The sequence below is a fragment of the Lissotriton helveticus genome, chromosome 12, assembly GCF_964261635.1.
Source record: "Lissotriton helveticus chromosome 12, aLisHel1.1, whole genome shotgun sequence".
In the NCBI taxonomy this organism is placed as follows: Eukaryota; Metazoa; Chordata; class Amphibia; order Caudata; family Salamandridae; genus Lissotriton; species Lissotriton helveticus.
The window spans coordinates 222,273,728-222,301,374 of NC_136073.1; the positions used below are offsets into that span (position 1 = coordinate 222,273,728).

Sequence of the window (27,647 nt, forward strand, 5' to 3'; positions counted from 1 at the left end):
TCGGTATAAAGACCAAAACCCATCAGAGTTTATTTTTGTGGCTTCTGCTAAAAAGAAGGCGGCACTCCACAGAATACTCAGACTACTAAGCAGCCAAGGGTTAGTGTTGCACTGACAGCCAGGTCCCCAGAAGGGAAGGAGCATCACCAGCAGTCAAGTCTGAAGAAGGAATTATTGGATGGTCCTGGGTGCAAAGACATCTTGCCCATGAGCGAGGAAAGGAAGCGCCAATCATTCAAGGGGAGTTGATCATGGAAGAACTGCCATAACTGACCCTGGTGGAGCGTCTGTCCGACAAAGACTCACTAAACAAGGGTGTAGAATGAACGGGGGTACTGCCTGACCAGGCAAAGCAGTCTTCATCGTTCATTCCTGTCAAAGCGACAAGGCACCTGGAGCGGTGTCCAAAAGTGGTAGGCCCAACCAAATCCGGGATAAATGCCTGATGGCTGCATGTGTGTTCCACAAGTGGACTATGTCACTGTAGCATTGCCTAAGTGTGCCACTGGGTCAGCACCAGGCCAGAAGACGCAGTGACCAGGTCATCAACTCGAGGAACTCTGTGCTTAAAACAGCGCCTGGGGTCCACCATGCAGACAAATCATCTTCTAAGGGCATGTGGCCTGTGCGCTCAAGAAGAAGCACCAAGAACCCATCCAAGTGTCAGAGTGACTCGGGCTGTGAGTCAAGTTACCACTGTAGTGATCCAAGATCTACAGGCAGCCGCCTAGAAATGGGCCACCAACAGAAGCTGCAAGGAAATGGGTCACCACCGAAGCTTCACTCCTGGTACGACCCTCGGAGCAACATAATTTGCTCCTGACTACCATACAGCTACCTTGAAGACTGCCATGTGCCGCATACAACAAACAATGAGAGTAGGGTCTGAGGGCGAGTTTACCGACCGACCAGGTACATGCCCCAAAATACAATATTATCACAACAAAATACACCTGGGGGTCACAAAAAAAGAGTCAAAACAGAGTGGATCACAACACCAATGCTACACAAAAGACACCAGTGAGGACATCATCCGTGTTAATAAAATGCAGGCCAAGTTGAGGCTCAAGAGCATATGGAGAAATAGTTCCCATCAGAAGCCACACTGTACCGCCCTCTTTCTCATCATTTGGATTCTCCTCACCCAGGAGACAGAACGGCCGGTCAGATGTTACCGTGACCGATATGTGTGAGATAAGGGGTGGTGTGTATAGTACAAAAAATTTGACGTGGCTACTGTAAAGGCAGTGTTAAAGTGGTAAGAGTGTTAAGTGAGGGAAAATGTAAAATTAGGTGATCAGGTGGACAAACAACATTTATTAGTGTCTCCCAATCCCTAAGGTTTAAAAAGCAAGTGTAAGTGCGGGTTTTAAATAATCACCGTACTCAGTAGTGGTCGACATGTTTCTGCATTGTATTGAACATAGTTTCGAAATGCATTCTTCAGGACCGAAAAAATAAATAAAAACACTGCTACTTAGATGAAAGAAATTAAGAACAATATCACCTGACCTTCAGGTACATACTCAACCGTATACTGTTGCATCACACGGTATTGGATCCACACGGCAAGACAAACAAAATAGAAAAAGAACATGAATATGTCATATTCCTATGAATTATATACTGTGATGAGTACACATTCACATGTATAAAGACAAACATTGCCAATTGGCAGACTCACCCAAATATGATGGTTGAGAGGCTTCACCCCACCTGGCTACAGCGCAGGTATGAGGAGCACCGCTCTACAAAGAATTCACAAGTAACATCTTTAGAGCAAAATATCAAAAGATAAAATGAGTTCACAATGTGGCATATTGCTCGATATGTCCTTCACAGTCCACATTAGTGAAAATGTGGACCATCCCACTAGCACTCGACTCCATCCGTCCGACAATGACAGACCAAGTCTGGGGCCAGGTTAAAAATGGCATTGTTATAGAAAGGTAAGCGTTTTGAGAACTGAGCTTGTCAACGTGTAAGTTCGCTGGTCGAGTGAAAACCCCTTAAGTGTCAACCTGATCGCTTCTAAGCATCGCGCTTGTGGTGTAAATGGTCAGCGTGAGGAAAATCAGGCAGCCAGAGCGCGATGGGCGTTCCAGCGCGTTAGTGCGCTGATCCTGGTGGTGGCGCGATCGGTATCTAGCAGCGCGTTGTCAATCAGGCAGCGCGCTCAGAAAAGGCTAGCGCTCGCTTACCTGTCCGTCGATGTCTCCTGGCAGTCAACTGTACTGCTTGGGGGGGCACCGACGTTTCTCCAAAAGGACTGATATGCACTTCCTCATTCCGCATAGCAAGGAAGCAATCACGTGGTATGATCACGTGATCACGGGCATGCTGGGATATGTAGTCCCAACAAGGAATAGTGCATAATATAGACTACCAGACAGATAGGTCTATGCGCAAATTATATGTCCAGGGAAATCAAATAGGTAACCCCTAACAAAGATGGGGGTGTTAAGAGGTAGAGCAAAAGAACTAGCGAAAACCCATGTAGTTGACTATTTTAAAGTTCATGTTTTGTAGTGAAACCTCACAGGGACATCCAGGGAATGGGTTCATTAAGTCCCTCTTTATCACTGTTGAGGCGGTACACCCACTTCTGTTCAATTTTGAAGAGGAACCTGCTGATGTCAGTACAGGATAGGGGTATTTGCGGTTGTTCTAGAACAGTCCAACAGAAATCTTCAGGACCATGTCCCTTTTCCAAGAAGTGTGCGGTGAGACGGGTAGCTTGTTTTCTACACCGCACTGTACTTTTATGTTCTTGTAACCTTGTCCTGATTTTCCGGGTCGTCATGCCGACGTATCGCAAAGAGCATGGACAGGTTATCAAGTATATAAGATTACTGCTGTTGCAGTTAGTGAATCTTTTCTGTGTCCAAGGGCGATTAGTCCCAATATCGACCTCAGTAGATTTCTTGGTTTGGGGACAGACAGTGCACGCCCCACATGGATGATGTCCAGAAACTGGAGGTAAGTCCCACAACGTGCCCACTTGCCTAGGTTCTTTGTTTCGAGGCCGCGTGTGGACCAATTGATCTTTTAAGTTTTGTCCTCTTTTGAAGGCAAAAATGGGTAAAGCGATGTCATCGTTTCCAGTCTTCAAGATAGACCAATGCTTCTTTATGATTTTCTGTACCTGATTCGAGCGAGTATTAAATGTGTTAACAAAGGCAATGCGGTTGGTCTTGTCTTTTGGTGGCTGTATTTCCAGTAGGGACTCTCTGTTATTGTTGGACGCCCTCTTTTTTGATTGCCGAATGATCTTTCTCGGGTAGTTCTTTTCACTCAGTTGGGTTTCCAAATTCTTAGAGTGAATTTCGAAGGCTTCTTTGCTGGAGCAGTTCCTTTGTACCCTAAGAAATTGGCCAAAGGGCAAATTGTCCCTCAAGGCTCGTGGATGACAACTGTCATACCTTAATAGTGCATTTCTAGCCATCGGCTTCCGATAGAGCTCCGATTCAATGCCATTAATAGTTGCATGTAGCCTCAGATCTAAAAAGGCTAAAGATGTTCTACTGTGTTCAATAGTGAACTTCAAGTAGGCATTCTTACTATTCAAGTAATCAAAAGAAGAGTGACCAATACAGGTAAGGTGTATAAAAGGAGAGACGGGTGTCGCACGTGAAGTTTGAGGCCAGTTGTTAGTGATCCGATGGTAGGACCAAAATTCAAGAAAAAACACACTATTTTTTCAGGAAACCCTCACTCACCCTAGTGGTGACATGCTTCATCATCGGGTCCACCGGGAGAGATCGAGTACCTCCCCGGTGTGCTGCGACGCCAGGAGACTGCGGAGCAGGTTCTTGTGAAGATGAAGTGTGAAAAGTATTAAAAATGTCGAAGGTTGTACCAAAAAACTTTATTCACTGGTTAACCTGACATATTAAAAATATATATGTGAAGGGAAACTAACCAATTGCTTTATACTGGTGTTTACCCTGTAAAGAAGGTCAACATGTTTCTGCCCATTTATGTGTATAAATTTACTGGGCTTTCATCAGGACCGGTAAGAGAGTGTGCCAATGACAGGAGGGGCACGCTAAGGCCCGCCTTGCCAATGGTCGTGAAAGTTAAAAATAGCACTATGTGTAAAATTGGTGCACAAAGAAAAAGAAAAACAAACTCATAAGTAGTGGGGTTTTACCTCTTTTGTGAGGAACCTAGGAGTCTGTAGGAAAAATTGACAGACAAACAAACACAAACATAAACACAGAAGTCTCGAGTCATTGGATTGTGCATATGTACAGTGGCCATAAAGGGTGACTTTGTGGCTCGACACGTGCTAGCATACATATCAAGGGCCGTGGCCGGTATGCCTTGGTTGCGCAGTTGAAATCATGCCGTAATCCGAGGTGGAGGGGCCTCAACTAACGCTGATTCAAACTGTTCAGCGCAGACTGCTGCATATATGTGGTATAGCAGCAGGGGCTCAAAGAGCAGACTAAACCATTATAAGTCTGTTTGTGAGGAAATACAAGAATTATTTTGTTACCTATAGTGGGGTGTCAGGGATTGGACCCCGAAGGAAAACAATGCGAAGGAACAATGTCCCGGAGCCAAAGCGCCGTGACACTGCTGGCCGTGGTATATATATTACCCAAGCGCACAATCATTCCGTACAGAGTATAGGATAAATGTCCTTACTTGTAAAGAAATAGATCCACGCCCCATAGAACACAGGAGGGGGGTGGGAGCGACAATGGCACACCCTATAATTAAGGGAAAGAGGGAAACAAATACACACAGAGGAGGATTTTAGAACTGGCAGAATTCCAAGCATTCAACTTATCTGGTTAGAGTGGAGTCTTCACAGAAAGGTCTCTTACGCCCGCAACGCTCGGCACCCGCTCGGCACCTAGCTTCACCCTCGCTGGATCTCGTGGATCCATTGCGATGGGCAAGCGAGGCGTATGTAGGGCGGTGGCTGGGAGTGGACCAATCAGGCGCCTGGTTTGGAAAAGAGGCTTGGAACACAAGGGACGCTGAGCCAATGAGGAGGTTCGCGTCAGTCGCGTGGTCTCGCGAGAGAAATAGGAAACGAGGCTTGCAGTGACACGCAAGCCTCGAGTTAGAGAAGGGCGTGACCCGCCTGGTTGTGGAGGGCGTCCGGTGGACTCATGGGTAATTGCGGAAGCGAGGCTTGTGTGAGACACGCAAGCCTCGAGTAGGAAAAGGGGCGGATTTCGCCTTGTATTGTTTACATCGGAGGGTGGGAAAAGCGAAAGCCAAGTCGCGCTCGGATTGGCTGGGGTGACAGGGAGGCTTGAAACTCAAGCTCTGGTGGAACACAAGCATGAATTACAGTGTGGCTGGGATATGTATGATGCGGTATGCGCAACGCCCAGACCAAGTTATCAAATTTCCAATGGGGAGGAATAAAACCCCATAAGTCTGAATAGAGTGAGTAACACGGTTAAGGACATGAGGATGTTTTCAGTGAGCCCAAACTGCCCTGGATGTGAAAAAACCCCTTGACATGTGTGGTCATGGTATCTGCATTCAAGGGGAAGGGTAGAAGTTTAATGTTTCAGGACACTGGTCCACGGAATTTGATCATTAAGCCCGTTTATATGGGTGCTGAGGCGGTAGACCCAGCGTTGCTCTTTTTCGAATAGAATATTTTCTCTGTTTTTCATACAGTTGACCTGCTCGATCACTGTCCAAGTCATATCATTTGGAGTGTGATTGGTTTGCAGGAAGTGCTCACTGAGTTTGGTGGTGATTTTTTTGCATCTAATGTTGCTGCGGTGTTCCCCGATGCGTGTCTTGACCTTCCTGGTGGTCATCCCTACGTAACGTTTCGCGCAGGGACATGTGATCAGGTATATTACGTTTGTTGAATTACAGTTAGTGTGGGATTTTTGTGTCCACACTTTACCTGGTTCCAAATTAAGTTGTTTTGAGTGAGTGGTCAGGTGACAGACACTACAGTCTGTACATGGAAAATGGCCTGTGATTGGGGGAAGGTGCCAAGCGTCAGTGACAGACCTGATTGCTGTGTTTGCACTGGGGATGGTTAATGGTCTTGTATGCACCAAGGCATCTTTGATGCTTCTGCCTTTTTTAAAAGAGAAAAGCGGTTTTTCCCAGTTGCTGAAATTGCTGCTGATAGTCCTCCAATTTTTATTGATGGATTTTTTCACTGAGTCTGAGAGGGTGCTATAGGTGGTTACACAAGTCAATGGTATTTCCGTGGTTGTCCTTATATTGTCCTCTAGTAATCCCTCTCGAGGTTGGTTTCGTGCTCTGGTTTGGCTTTTTTTCAATATTCCTTTCGGGTACCCTCTTTGTGTTAGTTTGTTTGTTAGTTCCTTGGCCTGTTCCTTGTAGTCAATAATTTTACTACAATTTCTTCTTAGTCGAAGGAATTGGCCATAGGGCAAGTTTTCCCTTAGAGGTCCTGGGTGGAAACTCCTAAAGTCCAGGAGGTTGTTTTTTGCCGTAGGTTTGTGGTGAGTCAGAGTCGTAAAAGTGGTGCCCTCTATTTTGATTACCACATCAAGAGGTTTGTGCACTTTTGGAAGACAGTAGAAGTAGGGAACTGTAGGGTATTTGGTGATTAGGTACTGTCCCTCTTGGGGCGTTATCCAACCCTCACCTGTTGCTTCCTCTACCAAAGGATAACGCCCCAAGAGGGACAGTACCTAATCACCAAATACCCTACAGTTCCCTACTTCTACTGTCTTCCAAAAGTGCACAAACCTCAGAGGCCGCCACCTGGCAGGCCAATTATTTCTGGTATTGGCTCGGTCCTTGAACCGCTTTCAACTTTTGTTGATCATTTTTTGAACCCAATGGTCAAAGCGATGCCCACCTTTCTGCAGGATACAAAGGATGTCCTCAGACTACTACCAACAATACAATATGACATCGGAACTGATATCCTGGTATCATTTGACGTAGAGTCTCTATATACGTCTATTCCACAAACCGAGACCCTAGAGGTAGTTGGTGCTTTACTGGAACAGAGTGGTCATCAATCTATCACGCCCACGAGTTTCATCATGCATCTAGCCGAAATTGCGATGAAAGAGAACTACTTTCGCTTTGAGGATACCATCTACCTGCAAACGTCCGGTACCAGCATGGGCAGCGTTTTCGCGCCGAGCTTGGCGAACCTCTACGTCCATAACTTCGAACAGCAGGAGGTGCTGACGTCCACCAACCCATATCTTTCGTCATTATATATATGGAAACGATATATTGATGATATTTTGGTGGTGTGGCGGGGCACTGAAGAAGATCTATTACTATTCCATGGCTGGTTGAATAGTAAGAATGCCTACTTGAAGTTCACTATTGAACACAGTAGAACATCTTTAGCCTTTTTAGATCTGAGGCTACATGCAACTATTAATGGCATTGAATCGGAGCTCTATCGGAAGCCGATGGCTAGAAATGCACTATTAAGGTATGACAGTTGTCATCCACGAGCCTTGAGGGACAATTTGCCCTTTGGCCAATTTCTTAGGGTACAAAGGAACTGCTCCAGCAAAGAAGCCTTCGAAATTCACTCTAAGAATTTGGAAACCCAACTGAGTGAAAAGAACTACCCGAGAAAGATCATTCGGCAATCAAAAAAGAGGGCGTCCAACAATAACAGAGAGTCCCTACTGGAAATACAGCCACCAAAAGACAAGACCAACCGCATTGCCTTTGTTAACACATTTAATACTCGCTCGAATCAGGTACAGAAAATCATAAAGAAGCATTGGTCTATCTTGAAGACTGGAAACGATGACATCGCTTTACCCATTTTTGCCTTCAAAAGAGGACAAAACTTAAAAGATCAATTGGTCCACACGCGGCCTCGAAACAAAGAACCTAGGCAAGTGGGCACGTTGTGGGACTTACCTCCAGTTTCTGGACATCATCCATGTGGGGCGTGCACTGTCTGTCCCCAAACCAAGAAATCTACTGAGGTCGATATTGGGACTAATCGCCCTTGGACACAGAAAAGATTCACTAACTGCAACAGCAGTAATCTTATATACTTGATAACCTGTCCATGCTCTTTGCGATACGTCGGCATGACGACCCTGAAAATCAGGACAAGGTTACAAGAACATAAAAGTACAGTGCGGTGTAGAAAACAAGCTACCCGTCTCACCGCACACTTCTTGGAAAAGGGACATGGCCCTGAAGATTTCTGTTGGACTGTTCTAGAACAACCGCAAATACCCCTATCCTGTACTGACATCAGCAGGTTCCTCTTCAAAATTGAACAGAAGTGGGTGTACCGCCTCAACAGTGATAAAGAGGGACTTAATGAACCCATTCCCTGGATGTCCCTGTGAGGTTTCACTACAAAACATGAACTTTAAAATAGTCAACTACATGGGTTTTCGCTAGTTCTTTTGCTCTACCTCTTAACACCCCCATCTTTGTTAGGGGTTACCTATTTGATTTCCCTGGACATATAATTTGCGCATAGACCTATCTGTCTGGTAGTCTATATTATGCACTATTCCTTGTTGGGACTACATATCCCAGCATGCCCGTGATCACGTGATCATACCACGTGATTGCTTCCTTGCTATGCGGAATGAGGAAGTGCATATCAGTCCTTTTGGAGAAACGTCGGTGCCCCCCCAAGCAGTACAGTTGACTGCCAGGAGACATCGACGGACAGGTAAGCGAGCGCTAGCCTTTTCTGAGCGCGCTGCCTGATTGACAACGCGCTGCTAGATACCGATCGCGCCACCACCAGGATCAGCGCACTAACGCGCTGGAACGCCCATCGCGCTCTGGCTGCCTGATTTTCCTCACGCTGACCATTTACACCACAAGCGCGATGCTTAGAAGCGATCAGGTTGACACTTAAGGGGTTTTCACTCGACCAGCGAACTTACACGTTGACAAGCTCAGTTCTCAAAACGCTTACCTTTCTATAACAATGCCATTTTTAACCTGGCCCCAGACTTGGTCTGTCATTGTCGGACGGATGGAGTCGAGTGCTAGTGGGATGGTCCACATTTTCACTAATGTGGACTGTGAAGGACATATCGAGCAATATGCCACATTGTGAACTCATTTTATCTTTTGATATTTTGCTCTAAAGATGTTACTTGTGAATTCTTTGTAGAGCAGTGCTCCTCATACCTGCGCTGTAGCCAGGTGGGGTGAAGCCTCTCAACCATCATATTTGGGTGAGTCTGCCAATTGGCAATGTTTGTCTTTATACATGTGAATGTGTACTCATCACAGTATATAATTCATAGGAATATGACATATTCATGTTCTTTTTCTATTTTGTTTGTCTTGCCGTGTGGATCCAATACCGTGTGATGCAACAGTATACGGTTGAGTATGTACCTGAAGGTCAGGTGATATTGTTCTTAAGTTCTTTCATCTAAGTAGCAGTGTTTTTATTTATTTTTTCGGTCCTGAAGAATGCATTTCGAAACTATGTTCAATACAATGCAGAAACATGTCGACCACTACTGAGTACGGTGATTATTTAAAACCCGCACTTACACTTGCTTTTTAAACCTTAGGGATTGGGAGACACTAATAAATGTTGTTTGTCCACCTGATCACCTAATTTTACATTTTCCCTCACTTAACACTCTTACCACTTTAACACTGCCTTTACAGTAGCCACGTCAAATTTTTTGTACTATACACACCACCCCTTATCTCACACATCGGTCACGGTAACATCTGACCGGCCGTTCTGTCTCCTGGGTGAGGAGAATCCAAATGATGAGAAAGAGGGCGGTACAGTGTGGCTTCTGATGGGAACTATTTCTCCATATGCTCTTGAGCCTCAACTTGGCCTGCATTTTATTAACACGGATGATGTCCTCACTGGTGTCTTTTGTGTAGCATTGGTGTTGTGATCCACTCTGTTTTGACTCTTTTTTTGTGACCCCCAGGTGTATTTTGTATAGACTGCCATGTGCCACCTGTTAGCTTCCTGCTACCAGTGAGATGTTGCCGGAGAGCCGAAAGCAGCCGAGCACTGCTCCTACAAACTGGGGGAGACAGTGAGTGGGCCTAGGCCTAAGGGACAAAGTGGCAACACTAATAATAAGGGGTGTGTACGAGCTTACCTTGAACTCTGAACCTGAAAAGCAGGAACCGAGAGAAGGGGTGAGCCCTTGAAAGAACAGGTGGATGGATAATTGGACAAGTAAACAGAGGCCCCTGAAAGTAAAAAGATTTGCACCCGTTAATCCGGTATTATTGAACGTGTAGTACCATCAGACCTTAACCATCAAAACTAGCCTATATTCTAGAAAAAGCAGAAATCAATTCTACTCAGAGGCATGACGAATCTTCCTTGTAGCACCAGAACCACACCTCGTCCCAGAGAGACAGGCCACAAGAGCGCAATTGCTCTGCCAACGCAACCACAGCTGAATTGTTAGATGTCCTGAACAAAACACCCAGGGCTCGAGTCGAGGGTACAGGCAGGTGGACAGCGTCCGCCCACTCTTTTCACATGGCGGACGCCGTCCACCCTGCCAAGAAGTTGAGCCCCACTCTAAAATATGCTGAACTCGTCCAGGTGTAAGTTTGAGACACCGGCTTCATTCAGCAGCGCCTGCTCGATATCTGCTTTCCTTCTGAGCAGCAAATGTGCAGACGGGGTGGGGGTTTTGTCATTTGAGACTCAAGCTGGGCCATAACAAAGGCCAAACTTAAGGGCCCATTTGGCCTTCTTTGTCCGAGTCTTCAGGCTGGGGGTTGCCTGCAGCCTCACACCTAGATATAGATGCAGCAGCAGCTAGTTAACACTTCAAAGGCACATAAGAGAGGCACGATTTTGACTTGGGTCGGACCCCCATATATATCAGATATTCATGCACTGTAAGAATGTCAGATGTGTTACTCTGTCCCGGTGCAAAACAACAATTTAAATACCAGCATTTTACATTTGTTTCACAGCGCTATTCATCCCAATGTAGTGTGCCAGATCACTTTACAGCAAACATACATATTATATGGTCAATAAACCAAACAAGTTTGTAAATCATTGCACAGGATGTGTTACATAAAACAGTGAGGGTTACTGGGTGTAGAAGTCACAAATCATCCTTCAGAGCACACAGCTATATTAGAAGGATTACAATGCAACTACGTGTAACAAAAGGATCTCGGTGGTCAAAGCAGTAATCTACTTACCTATCTACATAAATTAAAATATGCCATCTGCATGTTACATGATGTGCTTTGCAGGAGGCGCATTAACCCTGTATGCTATTTTAAGTCAAAACTAGGACTAGACAAAAACAGATCTTTCCATCAAATCTGTGTTAACCACAAGGCAGCTAAAGCAATCACATCTGGAATTGTGCTGCCCGGTGGGGTAATCTGGAAGGAAAGTTAGTTTGTCAATCCTTGGGTAAAGGAACCGGTCACGTGCCGTGATGTCACTTCGTGAGATACTACCTAACTTAGAGAGTCCAACCCCACTTCTTTTTAGGTCTCGCCTGTCGATGCGCATGCGCATCGAGCAAGCGAGAGTATTGGGACTTATCCACTCTTTATCCACTGCAAGGAATCGTGGCGATTCCTTGCAGTGCCCGTGACTTTTAAGCTCAATGCGCATGCGCATTGAGCTTAAAAGCGCGTGCACGTCCGTCTTGGTTTACCCGCTCCGCCCCCTCCCCTTCCCGCCGTGTCGCATTTCTCCTCCCCCCTCCCCTCTCTTCCCTCCGTCTTGTTTGTTATTTTACCCGCTCCGCCCCCTCCCCTTCCCGCCGTGTCGCATTTCTCCTCCCCCCTCCCCTCTCTTCCCTCCGTCTTGTTTGTTATTTTACCCGCTCCGCCCCCTCCCCTTCCCGCCGTGTCGCATTTCTCCTACTTCTACCGTGAGGTGAGTACGATTTGTTTCATGCTTCTACACGGAGGCACTGCTACTTTTACTTATGGCATAGGCGGGCTGACGTGTTATAACGATTGCCGTTTGCTACTGAACACCGTCAAAGTCGCTCCAAACGTGTCCTGTGTGGGTCACAACAAGACACTTTCATGAGCGTGTGTTTTCTGCTTTGCATGCTGGTTAAATTAGGCAGTCGGCTTTAGCAAGCGCATGCAGCCTTTTAACTTTTCCTGAGGGCTCATTCTTGTTCTGTGTTCCCATGATGGGCTCCCGAGATCCGCCTGGACCTGCTAGTGTTGTAATGCCGCGTCGGTCTTGGTTGCATCGACGTGCGGTGTGTGTGTGCGCGCAGCTGACGTCACTGGTCCTGGGCCTCCTGCACTGGCAGCGTAATGTCGCCACCCGCAAGGGAGGCACCGTGCAGCTGTTGGCATGGTGCCGCGAACCTCACTGAAAGCGTTAAATACTGCGCATGTCTAGTGGTGCTCATTCAAAAGGATACGTTGCAAGCATACTAGAGTTAAGCGCTTCTTTCGGTTTTTTCGTTTTCCTCAGCACGAAGAAGAAACGTGCTTTTAGGGAGCATTAACCTTTTATGAAACCTAGATGCTTTATTATGTATGTGACTTTGCGACTTTCTTGGCCGCTAGCTGATCAGACTATATTTTCAGTGGCATTGGCCTACTGTACGTCACCCAGCCCACTTTTTAACATCTACACCGCCGGCGGTGCGTGTAAGTAAAGAGGAGTTAACATTCAGGGCATGTCATCTCACTCTGAGCGGTGCATTGGAGTTCTGTCACTGTGAGTTGAACCCCGTGACGTGTGGGGTTTCAAATGGAACCAATTTTCCCTGCAACAGCACGAATCCTTTCAGTAGGGTTTCCCTTTATCGGATATTTAAAAACGCCTGCTGTGACGGCGTATAGAATGTATTTAATGAGCTGAGAGGTTTATTAATAGATCTTCGGAGTGAGACCATTATTTCTAATTAGTTATTAACCTTTAAATCCTTTATAAGGCAGGTGACCTAATACATTTCACGTCTCATTCGCTGTTCAAGTAATGTGGTTTTAGAGTTGCCGATCTGTGCTACCCCGATGAGGATGTTTGCAGAACCTCATGTGCTAATTTTCACTTTGTTAAACGCTTTCCATCTACGCTATTTCCTGTTCTAATTTCCTGTAATTACTAGCACCCTCACCCTCACTCACCCTCACACTCACCCTCACTCACCCTCACTCACCCTCAACCCCTCACCCTCACTCACCCTCAACCCCTCACTCACCCTCACTCACCCTCACCCACCCTCACCCTCACTCACCCTCAACCCCTCACCCTCACACGGTGCAATAGGTCTCGGAGCATTTGAGTTAGAGCTTTTAGAAATGTTTATGGCTTTTTTTTTTTAATTCTTTAGCATTGGCTACAGGAAACAAAAATGCTAAAGATTTACAAAAAAACCCATAAACAATTCTAAAAGCACTAACTCTAATGCTGCGAGACCTATTGCATTTCCAATGCTTGTTTTAGGACCTGTGCCCTGCAAACACCACAATGGTCCTGTGATTGGTTTTCCACACACACTTTTACACCAAACTGCAACGACGCCCCGAAGTGGGCTCTAATAAAACCCTGTGTTTTACGAAATATAAAAATAAATCAGCCATTACTGTACAAGTATCCTTGTAAAATAATTCTGCCTCATTATCGTCAGGGCAGTAAGAACAGCATTTTGGAATGACGTCTAATCAGTAGAGGAACATACAAACACAGCCAACTAGGTCAATAAAACTAAGGTCAGCAATTGTTGTAAACAATGCAACCAACGGATACAATCGTGGCGTCAGTGGGGACGTGTGGAAATTGCACAGGCAGGAGGAATACGAGTGCTCCCACCGTGCTTTGCAAAATAGCCATCACCTGCAGCAGCTTCGCCTCCAGGAAGTCAAACGAGGTCACGTTGCAAGCTACCAAGCTGGAAACCAGCTGGGATGTCGGGCATGCCTACAACATAAATGCAATGCTGGACAAAGAATTCATTCTCGTTGAAGTGGTCCGGTACTTAACGCACCCTTATTAGAAGGGTCAGACTCTGGTGTTCAGTTCAAAAGCCCCTGAAGACCACTAAGGCTGACTGAATGACAGACGTGCTCACTCACAGTGCTTTTCCCCCTTTTGAAAACATGAAAGACACACACTAAATGTAAACAAACCGGCGGTTATTGACATAGAAGGTTGCCCTCTCCACTTACACCCGAGCTTGGACGAGCAACCGGCGAGACTGCAGTAGGAAGGGGCAGGAAGTGTTTCCCTGGAACGCAGGTCCCTGCCCTGGCGGCGGGCGGCCGTCAGCACTGGAAGCAGCAGCGGCGCCGTCAGCCTGCAGCAGGTCGCGAGCACCATCCTTCCAAACGGCAGAGTGCACGCGCGCTGCCTCCAACAGTCAACACAACTCGAGCCAGTGCAGGGAGCGCGCAGCTCCAACCGCCGCCCCAGCAGAGTGTGCCGCGCGACTCCTGTAGTGGTGACGAGATCCGCGGTTTGTTTTCTGGGTTCTGTCGGAGCTGTTCCCGTCTTTCTAAGCGGTGGCACTCACAAACGAGAAGCAGCTAAAGCAAGGACAGCCTTCACTCCAGTCAGCTGCCTCCAGTCTGGGAGTCGACGACGTCGCAGAGTGCCACCTCCCACCCTGATAGCGCCGCCCACAGAGGTGTAGCTTGTGGGCTGTGCATATCTCATGACCGGGAGGCGAGGTGCTGGCTGTCAGAGTGAAATACTTTAAACGATTTCTTCAGGTCATTAATCCTTTTACGTGTCTGTCCTCATGTTCTGCACTGGCTCTAGGGCTTCTGGTCCCTGTTCAGTCTTTTGAAGAAATTGTGGCTGTAATTTTATAAACAAAAAAATAGGTTTGTACGAGCGGGTACTGTACATTGTCATACAAAACAAGCAATGCTAATACCAACAGGTCTCGCCTGTGTGAATGCTATTGGCTTTGTCAGTTTCTTAGCCAGATTGTAGAGCAGCATGGTTAAATTTTTTTTCAAAAAGCGCTATGAAAGTTTTAAAATAATTTTTTTAACCTTCCTGCACCGTAGCACTTTTTAGGTCTCGCGCCCAGCTTTGCAGTGCGTAGCATTGCTCGTGCAGCGCAAGACCTCTTGTACGGGGTTCTGAAAGCTGACCACACGCTCGTGCGTGTGATGATGCTTTCCCTGGTCGCCATTGGCTTTAGCGTTTATTTTTTACAAAAATACGGCATGCAATTGGGCAAAGGCCTGCGCATGTCCCGCCTTTGCTCCGCCCATTCCCACCGGTGTCTAGCACGCACAGCAGCGCGCGTTTGCTCCGCTGCCGCGCTCCCTTGCCCCCGCTCTTCTGTGTTGCGCGTGCACCACTGGTTGCATTTGCCTTGGAGGATGAATAACTACAATACAGTGTGACAGTTTGCAGAAGGAGGGGTAACTGTACCTGTACTGTCAGCCTTTGCCGCCGCTGCAGCCAGTACCCCCTGGCCCTCCGGGCCCGGGGGCGCTCTTGTTCGGCAGCCCCAGAACCTCCATCTTGTTCTCGGTGTCGCAAACCCTGACCAGGGTGGTCTCCTCCTGCATGGCAACTCCGTGGACGCTGACCACACTGCAGCCCCCACCCCCGGGAGTTACAGCCTCCCGTGGTCCACTCCCTGCAGTCTCCTCTGCGTCCTCTTCATTCCCAGGGCCTCTACAGTACAGCAACTCAGAGAAGGGTCTCGGAGTCAGGATATTGCCTCCTTTCCAAAGTTCTCCCCGGCTTGGCGAACTCTACACCCGCCTCCCAGGGAGACACAGGGAAAGCAGGAGGTGGGACAAGTAATGACACCACAGCCACTACGCTTCCGGAGCCCTGCAGAACAGACACTGGGATACCCTTCTGAAGTCAAAATAGCACCATTTTGATTAAGGAGCAACACATGAGGTGCTGATGGATGACCCTCCCTGCCTGAATGAGGCCTGGACACTCCTTGCAAAAGTTGTCTTACTAACGATGAAGCACAGGTAGAAAGAAGCGAAGGACTCGTGGCTACTTGCAGTGTCACTTCCTGATCAGTTATGAAACGCTGAAACCACCTCCTCTCGTGGTTAATAATATTGGGACCCTCCCATCGCTTCATCCACGGACTCTCCCATACGCACCAGTTTTTCAGGTCTCACTAAGCTGTGCACATATAGAGCCCTTCCCTCGCAGGGGTTGAGGGCGGTCCCTGTTCCTATGCCCAGCAATCTCATGTATAAGTAGGCGGGCCGCCACCGTGTTTAATAACACAGGCTGACGAAGGGATCACAACTTCTTGTGTGCTGACTCACAGTCTGCTGACCTACTTTGGGGCTCCTCTGAGGGGGTTCTGGAGTGCAGTGACAGACCTCTCACAAGGATGATGTCATTGTCATGTGCCCAGCTGAGGCAATGATGTAAAGTCCTGAAATAAGCCCTGCTGAGGCTCCTTGGAGAGTCGATTTTCTGTGTTGTTTGTTTAATTCGAAACAGTATTCTGGTGGACCCATGCTACCCAACCCAGTGGGTAGCATGGTGCCTAATCATTTGTTCACTTACTGATCACACATCGTTACGCGTGTGCATCATGTCTTTGTATGACAATGTACTCACCGGAGCACCATGACATCACAAAGGAACTACAGCAGTCTAACGTATTCGTTTGTAAACCTGAACTCTTCTGCACACATGTGGCCAGGTTCACCAAATAATTAGTGGAGGCAAATGCCCACCACCCCTACCCCCATTCCTTCCCTTTCCACTATCTCACAGGTACAGGTCATCAAGGTGAAATTCTGTGTGTGGCTTACATTATGCCCACAATCGTGCCCGATGCGTCATTGAAAAGACTAGTGAATGAGTATATGCTCCAGACTATTAAGACTATTGATTCGTCGCTTGTTTATACATTTTGTACATCACCAACCAACCAGTGATGGGCACCCAAGCTGTAACCCACTGATCCTGAAAACCAAGAAACAAGGCAAAGAAAAATAGGTTGTAATATAATTAACACAGGCAGTAATGTAACAAGTACAGGTCATCGAGGTGAAATTCTGTGGAAAACATCACTTACAACGCAACTTTTACCACGCAGTGCCTTTACATCGCAACTGTTACAACGCATACAATTACAACGCATTGCGCTGGGGGGCACTCTAGGATAGGGAATAGGTTAATTTACTATCCAATAACCTTCCCTACTATCCACGGGGACTGGAGTTGGAATAGTAAATTAAACTATTCACTATCCAACACCCAAAAGCACTATGCGTTGTAATGGTATGCGATGTAAAAACCGCGTTGTAAAAGCATGCGATGTAAAAGCGTGCGTTGTAATGTCGTACATCCAATTCTGTGTGTGGCTTACATTATGCCCACACTCGTGCCCAATGCGTCATGGAAAAGACTAGTGAATGAGTATATGCTCCAGACTCTTAAGACTATTGATTCGTCGCCTGTTTATACATTTTGTACATCACCAACCAACCAGTGATGGGCACCCAAGCTGTAACCCACTGATCCTGAAAACCAAGATACAAGGCAAAGAAAAATAGGTTGTAATATAATTAACACAGGCGGTAATGTAACTTTGTTATGGCAAGGTCTATCGCATCCACTAACAATTCCAGTACAACCCACATAATTCCAATACACAACACATACATCCACTATACACAAAACCAAAATACATAAGTAAAAGACATTGTCATTTACAATGCCAATAGGTCTAACTCTTGCAAATGCGAGACCTATTGCATTGCAAATGCTTGTTAAAAAGAGCTTTAAGCCATGCTGCACAGCAGTCACGCTGCTCTACAACATCGCTTAAAGACATTGGCAAAGCCAATCACTCTCACATAGGCCCTATTGACTTTGTCAGTTCTTGTTTCTACAGGCGAGGTTTCTCAGCTAAAAGCAGGGCTGGACTGGCCATAGCAGGCATTGGGCATTTCCCCGAAGGGATGTGGGCCAGTTTTGTCCTGGGGGGGGGGGGGTCTGGTTTTGTCACTGGAGGCTGGTTTTGCAGCAGTACTGCAATATTGGGCGCCTGTAACAAAAGCTGGAGTGGTGCTTCTAGCTAGCACCCCTCCCCTACTCCCAGGGCCGTTGGATCAGCAATCTGTCAGGGCTGGTTGCTGTTCCCATGCCGGCCTTGGCTAGAAGTCTGGACGATACTGCAATATATGAGACAGACACACCAAGGGGTCCAAGCAGCAGCGGGCTGTGCTGGTAAGAACGGTGGGGCCGGGTGGAGGGGTTCGAAAGACGTAGAGGGAAAATTTAATTATTTATTTAATTTTCCCTCGTGGTCATCTGTCGAATCCCCCCAACCTGGCCTCCCCGCTCTTACCTGCACGGGCTACTCCTGGGGCAAACAGGTGACACTGAAGAACCCCGTCCTCATGGCCATCAATGGCAGCTTAATCTCTTTAGGTAATGTGCATTACCGACAGTTGGAACTTAGCTCAACAGAGTTCTTATTTTTTATTTTTGAATTTTTATCAAGTGTCGACTTGGCCTAAGAAAACACAAACCTATATGCAGAGAGAGGAAGTGCATTTTGTCAGAAAAGATGTAGGTGATGCGTACAAGAAAATATAAATGGAGCAAAAGCAAAAAGGTGGGGTTGAAGTGAGAGTGAAGAATCAACATGGACAAGTGGGGTTGGGGGAAAAGCAATACGACGGGAAAAACAAAATAAAAAAAGAAGAAACAATTCAACATGAAGAAAAATAGTACCTAAATCACAGCACCAGTAGTGGAAGGACCCTGATCAAGATGAAGCAATCTGTACTTGGTCCATGCTCCCAAGGAAAGAAGAGTAAGTGAAACTAGCACGTGCTGCCCAATTAGGAGGCAGAAAATAAGAGTGAAAATGAAGCAGACGAATGATAAGCAATGGTCAGGCTCCACGCCACTCGTGTACAATATTTCTTACAAGTGAGAGTGCATGCAGTGCATGCGCTGTTGCAGAAAAGATCTAAAATACAGTAAGACCTTTAGTAATTTGCACATCAGTGCTTTAAATCAGCAGGTACTATCAGGAACTCAGTACCTGCTCTTGTTTAGTTTGAAGGGGATAGTACTGGCACGTCTCAGCACTACTCCAAAGCTTTTAATGGGAGAAAACTGGCACCGCTAAGCAGAAAAAAATTACTGTAAGGTCAGGAGTAGCCACACTTGTATATCTCCAGTTCAAGCACTGATGCACATGTTCATACAATAGGGAGAGGGGCAGTAGACTGTTAGTAGATGTTGTCCGGGCAAATTGCACAACCCAATGCCCCCATTTTTTGTAATTTTACTTTTTCCTCCAATTATGCGACCCTGTTAACTTAGTGCACAGCGTGATCACCTGCTTTACTATCATGGATAAATCATCTGTGCCAATAGGGCAGCAAGGATCAGAATTTCACCTGCTGCCAGTGGTGGCTTCCTCAATCCCATATCTAAGATTCTGAGAAATGACAAAGGCCTGCCAGTGCACTGGACCTAAGAGCCCTTAGGGTGACCCTGGCCAATGACCCAGGTGCCAGAAGTGTGCAGCCAAAGTTGGGTGGCAAAAAAGGTGAACGGCGCCACCAGAACTAAGAGGTCAGTTGACCTACATCGTAAATGGGGAGCAGTGCAAAGTATGTCAAAGTGATGAGCAAAGATGACACCAAGGGCAAGAAGCTCAAATAATAGTGATTGGTCCATGGCTTTCAACATATTCAATCAGGACCACTTTGGGACAATTTAGAGATGTCACTGTGGTGAGCAGGTCATCAGCGGCAGGCAACCAAAGTGAGGGAGAAGGTGGAAAAATGACTGTGCCTTAGTACCCTGCCCTAGAGATGATTCTGTTAGTGCTATAGGCCAAGAGTATCATTATAGTTAATGCTTAGCCCCTACCTTTGTATAAATTAATTTTGCTACATAGAGCTTATTTGCTGCCTCCCTGTCACTGACTGATACTAATATGTCTTTCAGGATGTTATTGAGTCCAGGAAAACGAAATAAAAACCTCACACAATATGAGCTGGGATCTCAGATCTTCCAGTGACTTTGTAGTAATTAAGACTTTCAGATACAGAGCCCTAGAAGTATTGTTAATTGGTTGACTTTCGGGGGTTAAGCAACCCGGATTCCAACTATACCCTGTAGGAGCCTGGCTTATTATATGCTGCACACTTATTTAAGTGAAGCACCCTGCACTAATCCAGACAACCCTTATGGTGATTTTAGTGGTCACAGACAATCATAGAAAGCTCTCTAAGTGGTAGCTGTGGAGAGCAGCCTTCAGGCTTAGTTCAGAAGGAGTGCTAAGCAGCTTGTTTTACCAGATCTAATCATGTAGTGTATGTTAAACGAAAAAGAACCAAAGAGTGTAGTTATAAAAATAGGTCTATTTATTATACACACTCTCTGACACATTGGTATATCTTGTACCCGAAAATATTAACACAAATACACACAATACTTCAATTGCAAACAGGTAAGTAAGCACAATACTTAGTGGTCTCCAGGGGGAGACCAAACCATATTCTAAAAAAGTGGAAAGCAAACTGTGACGGAAGTCGGACTTGGACCGCGAGACTCGGAAGAGCTGGGGATCCAAGGACCCATGCAAGGTAACTACCCAGGACCTCACGGAGGCTGTGTGGACAGTGGAAACATAGCCCCATATGCAATAGAAGTCAATGGGAAAGTCACAGCTGCAGTTTTGAAAAAGAAGGACCCTCTCCAGGGGACCTTGAAGGAACCCCATGGAAAATAGAAGGTTAGATACCCCAGAAACCAGGATACCTACACCAGGGAAGCCGGATGCATAGGTGCGAAGTGACGCTGGAACCCGCCATAGACCATAAAGGAGGACTCCAGTGAAGATGCCGCTGGCGACAAAGGTGAAAGAGCCCGATGGAATCCAAGGGTGGATTCTTGAAGAGGAGAACCTGCAAGCAGAGTGGACAGAGTCTATGCCACTCGGAGGTGACCGGGAGGCACAGAAGAGCAATGCCCAGCGATGACGGAAGATGCAGGAGAGTTGCCGGTTACCATGTCTTTGCAGCTGTGGCAACAAGGCAACACTGAGGAAGACCTAGAGCCAGGCATGAGCTGCCCCATGTTGGAAGTTGAGAACCAGGGAGTCGTTGTCCAGCTAGAGCTCCAACAGGCCTTGACAGCTACAACAGACATGGAAAACTATAAAGGAGCAACGTGGGGACCAGCAAGGTCCAAGGCATTCACCAAATGCCGGAGAGCCAGAGTAGGTACCAAGCAAGCAGGGCAGCCCACTGAAGCAAAAGAAGACTCTGGAGAGGACCCACAGGCCAAAGGCACAGGAGTTGCAAGAGGACCTCGAGCAGCTCATAAAGATGAAGGCTCACGGTGCAGAGGATGTGTGTGAGGACAAAGATCTTGGCAGGAAGAGATGCTGGAGGCTGGAGCTTTTTGTAGCTCGAAGATCTCTGGAGAGCAGAGCCAACAAGCCTTGGCAAATCGACGCGGTGCATAGGTGTTCAGTCTCAGTGGTCCCAACAAGGGATACTGGCCTCAAAATTACAGGGAGGACAGGTCAGGACTTGAGGAGGTTGCAGAACCATCACCTGTGTTGATGAGCCTTTCGAAGTTCGTGGGACGGCAGGAGCAGCAGACCGGTCAGCTTTGTTGCGATGCCTGCAGATGCAGGTTAGTGACTTCTTCGCTCCAAGGGAGATAACTTCAGGTGTCCTTGATGTCCACAGGTCTGTTGAAGATCCTGGATGAAGCACAGACACAGGCAAATAAAACATGTAGAACAGGAAGACCAAGAGCAAAAGGAGTCTTCTGTGATGCAGTCTCAGTTCAAGGCGAAGTCCAAGGAGTCCAGACGGTCATAGAGTGATGTGGTTTCAGTCTTGAGTCTTGTCCCATGATGAATCTGAGGCCTCATCCACAGCTAAGCCCTTTTATATCCTAGGAAAGGGGTTAGGACAACTCAGGTATCCCACCCAGAGGAGGGGCAGGACACAGTGGAGGATACTCACATGTCCTTTGTGCAGTTTTGTGCCACAGCGGGAGCCAATGGCTCCAGGAACTGATCCTGACTAGAGTATGCAAGGAGGGCACCAAATGTGCCCTTCGAAGCAGTCTGGTGGCGCTGGCAAGCACCCCCACACCACTAGCTCAATGCACTGAACCCTGTCTGGGAGGTAGTCACAAGTCCCTGTGACAGGAAACCTATTGTTCTACCTTCCCCTGCTTGAGCTCAGCTCAGCAGAAGGAGGGCAGAATCATGTTTGGGGTCCTAGCTTGCTGGCAGACCCTGGAAGGCTGTTACCGGGAGTATTGGGCACTCTCGGAGAAGCCCCCGTTACCGGTGTTGGAGGTATGATTCCAACATGTTTGATACCAAGCATGCCCTGGTTCAGCACAGCCAATATAACGTTAGTCATCACGTAATGACGCATGGCCAGTATATGCATGAAAATGGCTGATCGCATTTGCAAAGCCTGGAGTAATGACTCCAGAGTTGTAGGGGGTGTCCTGCTTACGAAGCATGCCCTGGTTCAGCACAGCCAATATAACGTAAGTCATCACGTAATGACGCATGGCCAGTATATGCATGAAAATGGCTGACCGCATTTGCAAAGCCTGGAGAAATGACTCCAGAGTTTGTAGGGGGTGTCCTGCTCATGCAGGGCACCCTCACACTTATTACCTAGCACCCTGCCTTCAGGATTGAAAGGCCTGCCTTAGGGGTGACTTATAGGTCTTAAGTGCAGTGACCTTATATATAAGGAAACTTATTTCTATCATAAGTGGGGACCGGTAGTCACAGTTTGAGTGGTCTCTCATGGGTGGCATTATACATGCTGCTGCCCATGGGAGTCCCCTGGTGTGCTAATGCCCTGGGAACCTTAGTACCATATACTAGGGAGTTACATTGATACACCAGTAGTCAATTGTGGAGGTACCAAAGAACCTACCATAACAAAGTTAGGGAGGAAGTACAGTGGCTGGGGTCCTGATTAATAGGATCCCAACCAGACTAGTCAAAAAAATATACTGACACCAGCAAAAAGTAGGGGGAAACATGAAAGCAGAGCCTACTTTCCTACATACCCCATATCCTGTTTACACTCCTGTCCAGACATTGTAGCAACACAAACGGCAGAGGCAGTTTGTGGTGTTAAATAGGGGAGGGGTCAGAGAGAAAGTGCAACGTCTCGTTCCACCTGATCGAGTACTGGATAATGGCTTTTTCATTGGTTCAGATAATCAGAAGAATGTATACTCTGTGTCCTAACATAAAAGAGTTAATGTGATAAAACAACAATGGTTTCAGACATTGCATTTTATAAAAGCACCAGTGATATAGCCGGAGAGGTCATGAACCATAATACAAGCAATGAAGCTAGACCCCACCCCTCCAGCTGGTAATAAAATACTGCTGATAGAACCCAAATTGCTCTGTCATTTGTAGGGGTGCATTAAAAATGGGTAATCCGCACCCACATATAATCTTTTATTGTGTTAACATATGTGGCATTAGATCATGTATTGTAATAATGTGTAAAGTGAAGTGATAGGCACATTTTCCTATAACGTGGAGAAATTAACATTTCAATCACGTACCGTTCGATGAAGCCTTAATGTGAAGAATTTTATATGTGACTAATGAGCTATAATTTATTTGCTTTGTAATGCATTGATTTAAATGTGCAAAGTAACAATGATTAAGTGTGCTTAATGAAATTACATGCTGTTCTTATGTAGGCCGAATTTTGTAGGCCCGCTGTGTTTTTCTCGCTGCTGCTCTCGAGTCAGATTTGCTAGTAGAATTCATGTGTACGCAGAACTTCTTTCTCACGTTTTCTGTTGCAGGTGTTTAAACTCATCTTTGTTAATTAGAATAATGTCTTTGTTTTAGGAGTTAGGCTTAGGGAGGAGAAGATACATTGAACGTTGATGCTGATAATGTGGGATGGTATTCTTTTCTCACCGGAGAGAGCCTAGGAATCATGGTCATCGTGCTAAGGCCTGGGAGCATTGCTGCTGAATGGAAAGTTACCTACGAGAAGGTGTCTTGTGTGGATGGGGTGATGTCACAAGGCCTGATGGGACGGTCTGAATCGATTCTTCTATTGGGGTTAGGGACAGAGTCCAAGGACTTCTGCCTTGAGAGGAGATAGCATCTTAGAACGAGCTCTGTAGATTCATGCTACCAGACTCATTCAAAGTGAATGGTCTTTTTAGGAAGCCTTCAATTGCTGACACCTTTTCAGAACTTAAACAAACACAACAATTGGCATGCTACCCTCAGAGAAATGCTGTTTGCTTAATCAGCAGGTTAGTACCAGAGACCCAATGAGTTCTCTGTGTGCTGCTAGTTGTTTGTTACCTAAATTGAAGGCAATTCCAAGAATTGGTCGAGATGGCTCACTCATGTAATGTGACATACTTCATCATTTGCCACATAGATCATTAGCGGTTAAACTTAACAGTAGAAAAGGAAACTTTGAATGGATTAAGAAGGAGTTAGCTCACAAGGCTAAGGGAAGTTATGGTCCAATAGGTTTAGATTGGGAACAACAAGGGAAGCTTTGGATTAGGCAGGTACAGACATATAATGACAAGATCTTTGTGGGACACAGTGTGTGTGATCACATCTTCACGACTGAGGCCACTGCAAAGAAGTTCTCACAGGAGGTGGTACAAGTGGTGCCAAATGTGTATTTTGTGTGTGGTACATGTTATGTGGCCGTTGTGGAAGTATGTAAGCAACATTACTGAGATACACGATGAGATACATGACTTGGCAACAGAGGGAGTTTGGAGCAAGGTTGGTAAAGGATTTGGAAGGATTTGAAGTTGGTTCTCAAATCTTGGAAAATAAATTCTTGGTTATATCCTGAAGACAATAGTCATAGTTGTGGTTTGTGTCATCCTTTTGATGAGAACAGGGAAAGCTTTCAAGTGGCATAGATCGAGACAAGTTGAGAATTCTCTTAGAAAGCATGAGAGGATATTGGAGAGACTGCAAGACAGTCCCTATGAGAATCGAAAGAGCTTGGGGAGGTTTTGACAGGAAAAACTGGCTACGACTTCTGTTAGATCACACTAGTCATCAGAAGGAGGGATCTGATAGAGCGCAAATTGCTTTGTCGTTTGTAGGGGTGCATTATAATTATGGGTAGTCCGCACCTGCATGTAATTGTTTATCGTGTTATCATGTGCCATTAGATCATGTATTGTAATAACGTGTAAAGTGAAGTGATATGCATATTTTCGTATAACCTTGATCGACAACGGTACCGGTGCCAAAGATACATTTGTGCCTCTGTTCATTTCTGGTGTTTTTTTCAGGCCTGAGCGGCAACCAGAGGAGGGTTAGGAGGACTGGAAGGGGTCTGTGGGCCCTTTGGCTGACCAGTTTGAAGAGCCGGATTGGCGAGAGGAACTTGGTGATGCCAGTGGTTTGGATACCTTCCCAGACCTTGCCATGCTCTCTCCCCCCCAAAATGGCTAAGGAAGAGGGAGCTTCATACGCAGTGGTGTTGCATAGGGCGGCTGAGGCCTTGAGCCTGGAGCTTCCTACAGTGGCAGTCAAGACCAACTTTCTGACAGAGGTGCTTCAATCTGGCAGCGGCTTCTTCGGAGCCCCTTCTGCATTTTAATTAAGCCCTCACCAACGTCATTCTGGGCACTTGGTCCAAGCCCAGCACAGGGGCTCCTGTCGACAGGATGGTTGCCCGACGCCACCGCCCAGCGGCCCAGCGACCCACTTTTCCTCTTCCAATACCCGACCCTGAGAGCTTGGTGGTCCAAGCCTCGTCCTCTAAGGGTGCAATCCCTACTGCTCCCCCAGATAGGGAATCCAGGAAGCTGGACCACCTTGGGAAGAAGATGTTTTCTTCTGCCAGCTTAGCACGGTGGTCGGTGAACACCGCATGCCTCTGGGGCCGCTATACCCATACAGTGTGGGATATGGTTGCGGAAGTGCTGCTACAGTGCCCGGAGGAGGCCCGGGCCATTCTCACCCGCGCAGTGGCAGAAGGTAGAGATTCAGCTAAGTTCACCATCAGATGTTATGTTATGTTATGTTATGTTATGTTATTTTATTTTATAAAGCGCACAGATGCCGCAGCCAAGAGGCGTCCCGGCGCTTAAGGAATGGTAAAAACACAACACGGAAATTAAAAACCAGAAGGAGAAACTAGACAGTGGTAAATAAGAAGGTCTTCAAGGCCTTTCTAAAAGAAAGCAGATCAGGGATGGAACGATAAGGGGCAGGCAGGGAGTTCCAGAGAGCTGCCGCCATCACAGAAAAAGAGCGTCCGCCCATCCTTGCTCTTTTAAAACGTGGCACTACAGCAAGATTTGTCCCTGAAGAGCGAAGGGCTCTAGAAGGCACATAGTAGCAGATTGTTTGTGAAAGAATAGGGGGAGAAACTAACTTAAGGATTTTAAAAGTTAAACAGAGAGCCTTAAATTTGATTCTTTGCCCAACGGGCAGCCAGTGAAGATCCTGAATAGTGCGACGTGCAGAGACAAACTTCGGGAGGCCGACCAGCATCCTAGCGGCCGCATTTTGCACCCTCTGCAGGCGAACCAATTCTGCTTGGTTAACGCCCAGAAGCAGCGAGCTGGCATAATCTAATCTAGCCAGGACCGTAGCTTGAACAATAATCTGTCTCGTGTCAGCATCAAAGAACTTAAAAATAGGTCGGAGACACCGCAGGGCACCGAAACAAGTACCGGCAACCCGCTTAGTGTGGGTGGTGAATGAGAGCTTATCATCCAGCCACACCCCCAGGTTCCTGACTTCGGCCACCGGGGTAGGAACAGGGCCCAGTTCAGGTGGCCACCACTGATCGCCCCAGAGCTCGCTTTCCTTACCAAAAATAATGACCTCGGTTTTAGAGGCATTAAGTTGGAGTCGATTGTTCCCCATCCAGCCCGCCACAGCTTTTAGCGCGGACTGAAAAGTAGCAGCATCCATGTTGGACTCCCCATTAAGTGCCACCGCCAGCTGCGTGTCATCGGCGTATGACACCATGGTGAGACCAAAGCTATGGGCAACCTCTGCCAACGGTTGAACATATAAATTGAATAAGGTAGGGCTTAGGGCCGAACCCTGCGGGACACCCTGTGAGATCGGACGAGGAGCAGAAACAAAAGGGGGAGTGGACACCTTAAAAGTTCGATCAGTGAGGAAAGATCGAAACCACTCAAGCTCTCTCTCTCCAACTCCGGCCTCCTCCAGGCGATGTAGGAGGATCTGATGGGACACCGTGTCAAAGGCGGCACTGAGATCCAATAGGATCAGTGCCGCCGTTTGACCCTGGTCCAACATCCTCCTGATGTTCTCCACCACTGCTAGAAGAGTGTGACCCGCACGGAACCCATTCTGCGAGTTGTCCAGTATCTTAGCTTCCTGCAGATGGAGTGACAGGATGCGGTTAGCATGAGATTCTGCTAATTTAGCTAGCCAGGGCAGCAGGGAAATAGGCCGGTAGTGTTCCGATTTAGTGGGATCAAGAGCCGGCTTTTTAAGAATAGGAATGATGGTAGCCTGCTTCCAAGCACTAGGAACACAGCCGGTGTTAAAGGACAACTCAATAAGACTGTGCATGAGATGTGAGCTGGATACTGCTGACTCTTTGGGCAGAACGGTTTCTATGTCAGTAGCCTTGAGGCGCTACACCTGGTTGAGGACGTCCGGTTTCTCTGAGGTGTCCAATCCACCTTACTGGACATGCCCTTTGATGGCCGTCACCTTTTCAGTGACAAGGCGTACTCGGCG

The 27,647-nt window shown here is 46.9% G+C and overlaps 1 protein-coding gene across 2 annotated transcripts in view; it reads right to left on the reverse strand.

Annotated features, from left to right (window-relative positions):
• CA5A (carbonic anhydrase 5A) overlaps nt 1-27,647 on the reverse strand; it is a 294,099-nt gene that overhangs the window by 152,853 nt on the left and 113,599 nt on the right. The window contains exon 1 of one of the 2 annotated variants that reach the window (XM_078670297.1): nt 14,095-14,534. The exons of the other annotated variant lie outside the window; for it this stretch is intronic. Coding sequence (XP_078526423.1) covers nt 14,095-14,245 — 151 coding nt within the window. The 5' untranslated portion in view covers nt 14,246-14,534. Of the gene's footprint in view, nt 1-14,094; nt 14,535-27,647 lie in introns of those variants that run through there. 2 annotated transcript variants of the gene reach the window in all.